This window comes from Anguilla anguilla, chromosome 15 (assembly GCF_013347855.1).
Source record: "Anguilla anguilla isolate fAngAng1 chromosome 15, fAngAng1.pri, whole genome shotgun sequence".
In the NCBI taxonomy this organism is placed as follows: domain Eukaryota; kingdom Metazoa; phylum Chordata; class Actinopteri; order Anguilliformes; family Anguillidae; genus Anguilla; species Anguilla anguilla.
This window is the reverse complement of record NC_049215.1, coordinates 11,928,412-11,940,819: the sequence shown is the minus strand read 5'-3', so window position 1 is coordinate 11,940,819 and position 12,408 is coordinate 11,928,412. Positions and strand designations below refer to the sequence as shown.

The 12,408-nt window shown below is 47.0% G+C and overlaps 1 protein-coding gene across 4 annotated transcripts in view; it reads right to left on the bottom strand.

Annotated features, from left to right (window-relative positions):
* LOC118214452 (FERM, ARHGEF and pleckstrin domain-containing protein 1-like) overlaps positions 1 to 12,068 on the bottom strand; it is a 76,130-nt gene extending 64,062 nt beyond the window's left edge. Inside the window, exons 1-3 of one of the 4 annotated variants that reach the window (XM_035394416.1) lie at positions 11,794 to 12,067; positions 5,342 to 5,461; positions 100 to 296 (exon numbers count right to left, since the gene is read on the bottom strand). In XM_035394416.1, the coding sequence (XP_035250307.1) occupies positions 100 to 270 (171 nt within the window). In that variant the 5' untranslated portion in view covers positions 271 to 296; positions 5,342 to 5,461; positions 11,794 to 12,067. Of the gene's footprint in view, positions 1 to 99; positions 297 to 949; positions 1,037 to 5,341; positions 5,462 to 11,793 lie in introns of those variants that run through there. The other 3 variants (XM_035394418.1, XM_035394415.1, XM_035394417.1) reach the window with 3 other exon arrangements.
* Positions 12,069 to 12,408: the final 340 nt, after the last annotated feature.

The following is a 12,408-nucleotide window of genomic DNA, read 5'->3' as shown; positions in this document are numbered from 1 at the left end:
AGTAAAGGGGAAGAGATTCCTCCATTTTTGCTCTTGTTTCATAAAACTAAAGCAGACCCTTCCCCCCCTACCCTGAATAGAGGAGCCAGCAGGACTCACCGAGACGTCGAAGACCTCCTCCGTGTCATCCAGCAGGTGCACTCGGACGGAGACCTGGCGCCCCGGGGGCATGGCGGGGGGCTTGTGGCCCGGATCCAGGGTGCTGATCCCCAGACTTTCCTGAGCGCCCAGCCGCTGGCCTGCAGTCAGTCTTGGCTCCGGCTCCACCATCGTCCCTGTGGCAGCCTGGAGTCAGCCTGGGGGAGCAGTGCCACAGAGGGGTCAGTAACTAAAGCACAGACTCGCCTGCGCTGAATCACCTGCACTGACAGCCTATTGGAGTCATTACAGAGTCAGTAACTCAAGCACAGTCCTATCCACCCTGACCACAGAGTCTGTTCAGCAAAGGCTCACAAAAAAAGGCCCACACTGAGCACAGACTCATTCACATGGAGTCAGTTGAGCAGACTCATTCACACACAGAGTCAGCTCAGCAGACTCATTCACACGGAGTCAGTTCAGCAGACTCATCCACACACAGAGTCAGCTCAGCAGACTCATTCACACAGAGTCAGCTCAGCAGACTCATTCACACAGAGTCAGCTCAGCAGACTCATTCACACAGAGTCAGCTCATCAGACTCATTCACACAGAGTCAGCTCAGCAGACTCATTTACACAGAGTCAGCTCAGCAGACTCATTCACACAGAGTCAGCTCAGCAGACTCATTTACACAGAGCACGGTAGAGGACGTTTCCTCCTGTCATGTCTGCGCACGCTGGCGTCTTTCGCAGAGCAGAGAGCTGAAGATAAGCCCAGCAGCGGGAGCTCCACATCATTAGGAAGGAAAGAGTTTCGCTCTCAGCCAACAGGCTGCGCAGAGAGCCCCGGGGGAGGGGGATTCACTCACCTGCGCTAATCTGTTAGCCTGATTGATTCAAGGTGCTGGCTGCGTGAGTCCAAAGTACGAGCCTGAGGAGCAGTGGGATTTTTTTTGTTTTTTTAAACCCTGCAGGACGAGTGTTTCCAAGGCAACCCAAGGATCTACACCCAAAGGAAAATTTACCTTAGAGCAAATTTATTCAGAACAGGAAGCAGAGTGGCCCCTCCCTCAATCTGACCATATATTTCCCCAATACAGACGTGCTACTGCTACTGCAACAGTTCTGAAAACACAGAGCAGAGGTCTGCCCCTGAAAAACAAGAGTGGCTAGAATTCCTGCTCTAAAAACGTGGGGGGAAGAATAGCGCTGAGCGAGCTGACATGTCTGTACATGCAGTGCAGACCAGGCAGGACTGTAATGTGACCTCAAGTCACAGCGCCCTACCAGAAAGAAGAGCAGTTTGTTGAGATCTTTTCATGTCAGGTTTCGGTCCCATTTTTTAAAGAAATCAGCAGTCTGCCTTAAGTAGGCTGCTTGCTCACAGGATTAATAAGCACCGTATCTGGACTTTGGGGAACAGCGATTCAACAGTGGAACGACAGCGTGAATCTCGAGTGAAGCAAAACAGATGTGAAACCGAATAGGCCTACATTTCTCACAGCTTGCACTCCAGCTGACTGGCGCACCACAATAGCCCAGACACGGAACACCACATGCAAGACGAGCTCCGTCGCATCACCATGGTGCCGCCTCAGACTCGTCTCCATGGAGATCGCAATAACACTGACGGCTATGGCTTCATGTTAGAGTCACTGTGATACAATACTTCGGTAACATACACAAATTCGTCAGATTCTTGGACCTTATTTGGAGTATATTCTCCTGCCTATGAAGAGCATTGTATTTACTCAACCCTTCTACTGGCACACCAAGTAAAAACCCATAGAAAAATTATATAGCACTCTACTGAGCTGACTTACAGGTTTATAGGCTGTTAATGTGTACACTGTAGAAACATAACATTGGCCTCAAATATCTATTATTATTAAATGTATATATGAATCACAGCCGTTGCAAATGGTCTGGCAGCTTAACATTGTTATCCATGCGCTGAAAGCTTCCCCAGTGTGATTTCTCAGAAGGGGGAAGTTTATGTCATAGTATTCAGTCAGTATTTCAGTAGGAACAGAGCCATACTGGAAAGGAGGTTCTTAAACTACCGTGTCAACCTCAGGGTCACTTTCAACCTCAGCCTCACTGTCAGGGTGAAATACTGACCGCGAGCCAAGCCGCGTCTGCTCTATAGCAGAAACCAAATAGGCTCTGACAAAGGTGTCCCCGCAGAAGCACCAGTAGATTCAAGATCAGTATTCCATCCCTCCTCTCTGCACACCAGGCCCACCGGTGATACAGGCAGTCACACGGAGAGAGTTTAGTCATACAGGCTCATCTGAGGGGAGCTAAGTCATATGGGTGTAATACTGAAAGAATGTGGTCACACAGATTGTCTTCTATGAGACTGTGGTCAAAGACACAGGAAACTGGAAATGCATCATGTCAATGATCAGCAAGCTGGACCTCTAATGACAGAAGAATCCAAGGAGCGAGTGGGAGCGAGTGGGAGCGAGTGGGAGCGAGTGGGAGCGAGTGGGAGCCCCCCCCCCCCCCCCCCCGTTAGTGGTGGCACAGTTACTGTGAGCTGAGATGCAGAACCCTGCCCACCCACACCCCCCTTTTTTTTTGCAAAACACATTCCGCAAACCCCCCACCCCCCACCAGGCTGGGCAAGGTTGACAATGTTTACCACACATTCCACAGCAGTGATATCAACCCAAGACCCGGCTCTAAAAAAAACACAAGCCTTAGAGAGCTGCCAGCCAGCTTTAACTGACGGACCAGAGGCCAGCTTTAACTGATAGACCAGAGGCCAGCTTTAACTGCATCTTATGTCTGCAATGAACATCTGCTATATGATGGCCTATAACAACTCCTTGCCACACAGGCTTAAGAAGCAGGTAACCTCAAATATTCGTCCACTGGCCTAAGCCTTTGTTCTCCATTCTGGCTTTTTCTGCCATTTCTACAGTCTGAAATAGTTATTTCATGGGAGACCTCCTGGGAAAACCAAATCTATACTGAAAGTGGCGCAAGAAGGCCAATAAGCAAAGAAGGCAAAAACAAGCCCCACAGTGATGAGGATACTGTGCTGTACGAGGTTCTGCTCTTCATGTGAGACATTAAACCGAGCTCCCAGCTGACAGTGGTAATTAAAGGCCCCATTATCAAACAGTAAGGGGTGTCACCCCTGGTACCCAGGTCAAAACTCCCAAATGGGCTCTACATCTGGCTACCTAATCATCCCAATTAGAGTTAATTAGCTATGCAATCCCTTCAGTTCCCTAGTCACACAGATTTGCATGATGTCACTGTAAACCAGCTGACCTTCCCAGTTACATAAAGGTTCACTGGGGAAAGAAGTAATAAATTATATGACTGTGGGGAGTAAATGCACCCAAATAACCAAGAGGTAAATGTAAGCATTCAGACACAAACATCACTGAAGGCCACACATTCTGTTAGTCTCCCTGGAAATAACAGATGTCAGTATCAGAGCAGAAGCACACAAAATAATCGCTGCCATTTCCCAGCCTTAACCCTTCTCTGCCTCCTCCACCAGGCCCCATTTAAGGAACAAGCCGTTCCTTAAGCATAGAGGTGAAATCAGCACACCTGAATGCATACTGAATATTCAGTACATAGGCCCAGCTGCTCTCTGGCTGGCCATACAGGCTCACCCGAGTCTCATTCCTCACACCTGCAGTGAGAGGCAGGGCCAGGCAGGGTTTGCCGGGGCCAGGTAGGGCAGGGGGCGGGGCCAGGCACTGTGGGAAAGTCTTGCTCTACCTGAAACTCCTGGCGGTGGGGCAGGTTGTCCCTGCTGGATCTTCGCACACTGCCAGCAGACACCCCAAACGGTCACATTTCCCTCCCCCTGAGGGGATTGGGCAAGCTGAGACATTTTAATGACGACACAGAAGCGCTGACATTCCATGTGAGAGAACGAGCTTTGAGAGGAGACAAACTCCAACATCTGGCCCCAGTGCCTTATTTGCATACACAAACATGCATATACAACTAATACACACACGCGCACCACCGTACGCGCACACACACTCACACACACACACAAACAAATGCATGCATGCATGCACACAAACACGCACACACGCACGCACGCACACACGTGCATGCATGCACGCACACTACGTTTTGACCTATGGCCTTCTTCAAATGACGCGACACACATACCATAAGGTAAACATTAGTGAAACTCACTCGGTAATGCTAGCTATGCGATGCAGAAGTCATGTTTGTGTAATTATTTAATGACTTGGCTAGCGGCAAAGAACACATTTATACAGTAACCTGCTTGCTAGCAAGGAAAGAAGCCCATTAGTGAAACAAGAGGCAACACAATATGTTGGGGAATGGCGATATGGGGTAACCTGGCAGATGGTGTGCCTGTTATCACAACCCAGCCCCTACACATCTGAGAGCAGCTTGTACATGGCAAAATGGAGCCTAATTAGAACACAGACAATCGCACCGCCAAAAAAAGGAGTCATATTCAAATATTAGAAACACGTGTATTTGAAATTGCACTTCTAACAACACACCACATTTGTTGGGTTGGGTAACAGTAAGTGCACTTGCCCATAAAAAGGGTCAGAAGATGGAACCACTGAGCATATGGTCAGAAAAACGGGGGCATCACAGCACAAGCAATAAAACACTCAATCCCACTGCTTTGCACTGAAAGGATTCCAGGATATGAGCTCACACATCTCCCTGGTAGAGTGTACATGCTGTGGACTACATCTCTCCAATGTTCCACTCCCATTTGGTACATCCCTTAAGTTGGCGGTTGAGGAAAGCATTCATTCTGTGGGGAGTGTGTAGTGAAGTGAATGAAGGAGCATGATGGGATACGGAATGCAGCGTCTTTTTCACCCACACCCTGAAGAGCTCAAACTTACACACTCCCCCATTTGAAACCTTGCGTGGTGTGTACACCCCAGCTCCCGTGACTACAGGTACAGTGTATCAGGAGCACTAGCAGCAGTGGGTAACGCACCACAGTACTGTTCATATGACACAGGAAATCCAACAGTAGCAGATTTTGGTTTTCAGGCCAATGTGTCACGTATGCAAATACCTATTAAAGTCAGTGAAAATGCCTCTGAAATCACTCACCAGCACATCCATTTATTCTTCCATCTCCCCTAACTGGCAAAATCACCCCTTTCTCTCTCCACCCAGCTCTTTATCCGGCTCGCTCTACCAGTTTGGTACATTTCCATCACACTCATAAAGCTATTTTCCCAGTGTATAGTAAATATAAAAAGCGTATGACTCACTGAAAATGACAATGTGCCCAGAGGTCAATTTCAGGTTCCACTGGAGAGGCAGATAGGCTTCCTGTCTGGGCACAGAGTGTTCCAAGATACGTCACTCCATGATGCAGCTACCTGTTTCACCTGTTTGCCAGCAGAGGTGAACAGAGCTGTCACTTAAGCTGCAAACAATCCCCAAATTCATTGGCAGAATCAACCTTTATGGAAGCCATCAACAGAACAGCTCAAAGATGATAGAAACATCCTTTACCACTTTAAAGACCATCTAAATATCTTTCAGCAAATGACGATACAACGTAGATATTCTTAAGTACATTAAAGTGATAGTTCCCTTTCTCTGGGACTTTTCAATACTTCGGTATTTTGTATGTTCTTTGATTGGCCCAGACAGTTTTTATGAGCAATGATGGTTATTTCTGAAACTTATAGAATTTTCTGATGACTAGCCGATTTACGGTGTTAGGCATGGAGACATTTGGGGATCACAGTTTAAAGCAAGAAAATGTGTTTAAAGTAACTCCAAAAGCAGCTTGTTCAGCAGCTTTGTGTTTCCAGGGGTACACCACTTTGATATTCTTCAGCTTTAGCAGTTATTCCCTCTTTGGGAATCAGGAAAATCAGGTCAAAGAGAAAAACTGAATCTGGGTCAACAGGTACAAATAGCTACATAAGTACAGCACAGCTCTACAATTAGCAGCTGGATAAACATTCCCTCTACCCACAGCTCTCCACAGACCAAGTCCAGCTATACAGTATGAAGCAGACTAATATGAGAAGCCACATTTGAACATATCAAATCCAATAGCCAAGGCTTACGAATACCATTTAACCAACTAATTTTTTTATGGATCTGTAATGAAATTAAGGGCCTCTCTTATTAAGAATTTCTAATTATTCCAAAACTAGGAATAACATTTTGTATGTAAACCTGAAGGTGTTGTTAAGACATATGTAAAGCATAAAACTTTGCTTTACTCCTTGGGGGAAAATAAGATCAACAAAACCTGACTATGCTACAAGGTTAAACCTAGCCCAACCTAGACCTAACCTGCTGATCCTAGGCCAGTTCTCATACACAGAGGTTTACTGAACACCGGCACCCTTGACTACGCTTCAGATTTAAGACGCGAATGCACACTACTCCAAGATAGCTGGCTACATCTGTATTCTGGTTTCCTGTACAACTAATGCCTCTCTCAATACGCCCACAAAAGAAGTGATAATTCATCTGGAGCACAAAGGTGCTAGAGCAGGGACAAGTGGAACAGGTTTGGGACTGCACAGATACCCCACACCTTTCCAACGAATTTTGCCACAAAAAAAAAAAAAAACCCCACACTGCACTTCCAGCCCAGGACTCCTCTTCTCTCCTCTGGTGGTTCCCAAACCTGGCCCACAGCCAAAACGGTAACCTATAAAAGCAGAGCGCCTCCACAGAGGAAGATTTAACAAGGCGTGCCCTGCACCTCCCCTCCTGCACCTCCCCTCTGGCTCTCCACCCTCCTCTCCTCTCCTCTCCTCTCCTCTCCTCTCCTCTCCTCTGTGATTTCTCTGTGAAGGAGCGCTTCACACAGCAGCCCTGCAGCTGTTTTAAAGCAGGTGCCCCGATCCACAACCCAAGGGCCTTTTATAAAAGGACGCTTAATTACATAGTGGTCCGTAGTTGCTGTTCATTAGCTGCTAATGACAGGCCGTCTCGCTAAACCTGCCCCTGTGCCGCAGGCCTCGAGATGCTGCCCGACCACATTTCACTCTCCTTACACATCCATCCATCCATCCATGCTAACCGTAACTGTAACCAGCGCACGGCTGCAGTGAAGTCTGGGAGAGTGCAAAGCCTGCCTAAACAGGCCACAGGGTTGGCTGCGCTGTGGACAGCACAGGAAGACAGAACCGCCAACAAACTCTCACGGACCCGACCGGTTTGCCCTGGGGCTCTGAAACCCCATTCGCTCTGTACCGCCAGGCACTTTCAAGTGTTTACGGCAGCCAATTAAAGTGCCGTCAGGGTTTATCTATGACAAACGGAAAATGTATTTAAACATTGCTTCGCTGACATTAAACAAACGGAAAGCCTTTCACAGTTAAAGTCCAGGAGTGTGTTTTGTTGCAACGTCCCAGGTCTAGACAAAGCAGGAAGATCCAAATGCCTGAGTTTAATTATCCTCACCCTCTGACCAGCAAATTGAGCAGCACAAGGAATACAAATTCCAAGACCTCAGAGCGCACACACACGCACGGACGCACGCACGCACACACACACGTGCACACACACACACACACACAATTACATGTTCCAGACGCCAATTAGCCTAACTCTGTTCCTTGAGCGACATACATATTTAAACAGCATGTTCTAATGAGGCAGGTGTCTCGGTTGGGTGGCCTCCTCGTATTTCAAATTCTCACCCTCCGATCCCACCTCCGCACTCCTTTAATGAATTAAATATGAGCAGTCGCATCCCCGAAAGCGGCTCAAAATATTTAACGTGATGAATTCCGTCAGCAAAACAGGAGGCGACATTCGCAGAAAGAAAATGTGCTAAAAACAGATTAAGCCCTTCCTTCACAACTGTGAAAAGACAAGAAGAAAATCTGTGAAAACCCACTAAGACCCGAGTACACGGCCTGTCCCAAAAAACAAAAACACAGAGCTTAATAGAGCGCATCGATGAACCCGCCAGCCGCCGCCCCACTTCACTCCGATTAGCGCGATAATGAGGCGGGACGAGCTGGACCCGCCCAACCACACCGAGTGCTCTCCGGCGTGTCCTGGTTTGGTTTCTTCCAAAAACTTCACCTGGGCGATGCCAGCTCCTCGTCACGTTCCGCGCACAGGATCGCCTCGCTGACTAAAGGCCGTTGGAAACGCTGGCTGGCGTGCAAGTCGGGCGGGACAGGTCCAACGACGGAGATTTATTCCAGGCGAAGCTTGGCTCCTTTCTGCCCCGCCACCTCCGATACGCGCACAGGGCTAAGAGGACCCAGGATCGGGCAGCGTCAGCCCGCATACGGAAAGGACCGGCACGCTCTTATTAATGCTCAGCCAAGCGGCTCCAGGGGAAGGGACAACCTGGCTAACCTGGGATGCATCAGAACACAGTGGGACTGAGCAACGCACCTGAGGCAGAGCAACACACCTGAGGCAGGGCAACACACCTGAGGCAGGGCAACACACCTGAGGCAGGGCAACACACCTGAGGTAGAGCAACACACCTGAGACAGAGCAACACACCTGAGGTAGAGCAACACACCTGAGACAGAGCAATACACCTGGGGCAGAGCAACACACCTGAAGTAGAGCAGCGCACCTGAGGTAGAGGATCACACCTGAGACAGAGCAACACACCTGGGGCAGAGAAACACACCTGAAGTAGAGCAACGCACCTGGGGTACAGCAACACACCGGAGGCAGAGCAACACACCTGAGGCAGAGCAACACATCAGAGGTACAGCAACACATCCGAGACAGAGAAACACAGCTAAGCTAAGACACTGCAGAGAGCACAGTGATATCCCCCAGCAGGACACAGCCTTGGCTTGCTGCTTTACTTTGTGCTTTAAACAAAGAGGAGAGTTGTGCTGAGGAGTGCAGGGAGCTGGCTGAGCATTTGGGCTGGAACAGAGTCACAGCTCCCTCAGTGTAGAGCACCCCCCCCCCCCACCCACCCCCAAACACACACACTCACAAATTACACAGCTGGCTCTCATTACGCCGCGAGGAGAGAGAGCAGGAGCGCAGGCCGCAGCCTCCATGCCCATCCGGGAGGGGTTGGGTTTCAGTCCCCTGCATATCCTTAAACAGCCAACCTCACCACCACACCAACTTACTCACGAGAACAAAAGGCAGCTGTTTTCATCAGAAAATGAAAATGCCCTGCAACACTGGCAGATAAGAATCCTCCCCAGAGATTAATGCAAACCAGCATCATGTAGCTGCTGAAAGGTGTGAAAAATGCCAAGTTTTAATAAACTTGAGCAACTTTACCTTTCTGTTTTTTTAAGCTTCATTTACAAGCTGAAGTGAAAAGAGAAGGATTTAAATACAGAGCAAGGCACAGGCACTTTTTTGGAAGAGAAAGCAGGGAAACAAACCAAACGCAAGTCAAATACCGAGAACGGTTATCCTATTCGAAACAGAAGCAGGCAAGCAGGCGAAGAGCTGCCAGTTGGTAGTCAGACTCAAAGCCACGGAGGAGAGGTCAGTGTGTGTGACAGAGAGCTCTTCTGTTCCTGCACCCTCAGAAGTGGCCAGAGCTACACTGTTCCTGGGGCCGGGCTGAAGGGCCAGAGCTAACGCACAAAGACACTCAAAGTGTCGAGCTGCCTCCTCTTTAATGCACTTTCAAACAGCTCAGCGTGATACCAGGGCATTCTTCTGAGACTAAACCTGGTCCTAAGCAAATAGAAAAAGGAGGACAGGCACTCCCCTGTAACTGTAAAACAACTGAACACCCAGGTCTGATTTCAACATGTTCTACTCGCCGAAACGTTACAGGGACTGTACTGTAATGGTGATATCTCCATTGTTTACAAAGAGCTAAAGAGGGGGCAATGCCTAAAATAAACTCACAGATGCCTGTTTTTTTTCCTGTCCACATGTTCAGGTTCTGCCTGCCCAGGTTAACACATTGTCTGCCACACAGTCGTGTTTAGAGCACAGGAGGCTCGGCCGTTTGGAACAAACATAGCGGTAGTCAGACTGGAGAGCCCGATTAACAATTAAAAATGCCCTTTGTCCTCAGCTCATAAGCAATTAATTCAAGGTGATTTTATTAATTTTTTATTTTTAGAATTAAAACTGCACTGAAAGTGAATTTTTTTTAGTCACACATTAGTTACTCAATGCCCACAACACGCTTAGAAAACGAAAACGAAATAATATTGTAATAAATATATATATATTTTTTTTTTGTAAAATACGTAAAGAAATATCAGGCGTTTATTTCCATAAAGTCAAAGTCAAAGGCAAAGATACATGCAGCACAAATTTTTATCTCACTTTGGAAATCGTTTGGACCTTTGGAACAGTAAGACACAGCGGTAAACCTAGACAAGGACCTGACCCTCACATAGTTTCCTCCCAAAAACACCAAGTCACAAAAAATCATTCGCACATATTTCTCCAAATTTCGTCCAAATGACTGTAGCAAAGACAGACATTATGGGGATTCTTTTTGTCGGTTATAACCCTAATACAAGTTTTGTGACCTGACAGAGGTGCCTACTCTCGTCCTGGTAAAGAATGCTGCGCAGTAGCTTTCTCTTGACTACTTCGCTTATTTTCAGACAGATAAAAATAAAATAAATTTCCAAGTGTATACACTGTTGTTGCCATTGCCATATAACTACAAGAAAAACACACGCGAAAATATAAATAACTATAGTCGCATAAAAAACAGAGATGTCGGAAATGTATGCTATTTCACGAGGCTGCTCACTGGAATGGACCACTGACAAAATCTGGTTTAAGTAACGCCGGGATATAGCAGAGCAATCCTTTTGGGTTACTATGGCAGTAGGCTAGAGTAAATTGGCGTGGTAACATACAGTGCTGCGTGTATCCACAAGGTTACCACTGTAGCTACGTGGATCCGCATACGACGTACAGTACAAACTTTTAAACTGAAGCAACACGGTATTCGAGGTTATTATTAATAATAAATGTGTGACACCTCATTCAGCGTTGGGGACCTACTGTGCCATGCCAACCATCCACATCAACATTTTACGCACATTCAACATAACAATAACTAAACTAGATCATGACTACCGTCAAATCGTTCAGTTGATTAAAAAACTGCAGTCGTATAACGCAAATGTCACTGACCAACAAACCTTCCAGGCAGTCAAGCAAACGTAACTGATAGCTAGAACTGAACCACTGTACAGCCTAGTATTTTCTCCGATTTCATTTCTCAGCCTCAATGTACAGGAGTGTGAAAAACAGCCAAGACACGAGCTCACACATTCATTCACTCACTCCGATCAAATGTATTCATAATGCATGGAATGCTTCGGGCGAGTGATACGTGACATCTGTTGGAAGGAGAAATACCTTTTCTTATCCTATCATTCTGATTCTAGCAATAGACGTACATTACAAATGTCCGCTTGCGTTTGCCCTTTCCGTCTTTATGATAAAGTAGCCCTATTGGAGGTTCATCCCCGTTCTGCCTTAAATTGAATTTTAACCGGCAAAATACAGTCACCTTGCTTTCCTTGATACACCGTGTGTTTGTTTTTTTACAGTCGTATCAACATGTCACAAGCCAACAACACAGTTCAAACAACTGCTTTCATAAAGCGGCTATTTAAAATCACAGACAAGGTCGCACCGGAAAGGAATCCCAGGTGGTTGGTGATCAAAGACTTAGCTAGCACTAATCGTCCCTCTGAGAACTTATACAAGGCTATTTTCTTCACAAGAAAATCCAACGAGTCAATTCGCTTACCCTTTCCGTAAAATCCGCAGATATTCCACGTGTACGATTTTTTTACTGTGTTACTGTAGTTTCCGCTCCCCCTTGAGAACACAGTCGCAACGTTTAGGAAATCAGATGTTGGTTGTTGCGAAGCAAGGCTTCTGCACGGTCGCCATGTCGGACCGACTGCCTGTGGATACGGGATTACATTGAAACTAGTAGCAGATTCACACAGAGTTTCGCTACCCGAACAATAAGGGAGACACACTGCCTCCAGCAATCTTAGACGGCACTGCACCTACTGGAAGCAAGAGAGCCCTGACACTGAAAAACAAGTTGCTTATTGCCATCTAGTGGACACGTTCATTTAAGAACGGTACAGTGCACAGTTTGGAATTTGAGACACTCCAACTGTGGGATAACTCCCAGCGACTATAATTTCAACATGTTCAGCAATAAAATGGTCAACAGAAAACACGAGCTAACACACAAAATAGAAAATGAAAAAACGCGTTTCAAGAAGACAAGACGAACGTATGAATAACATGTGTATTTCGCCTATTTTTGCTGGCTAATTCCGTTGATATGCATGCAGTAATCTGCGACAACCACACCCGTGCAATCCTGCAAAGCGATGACATAGCA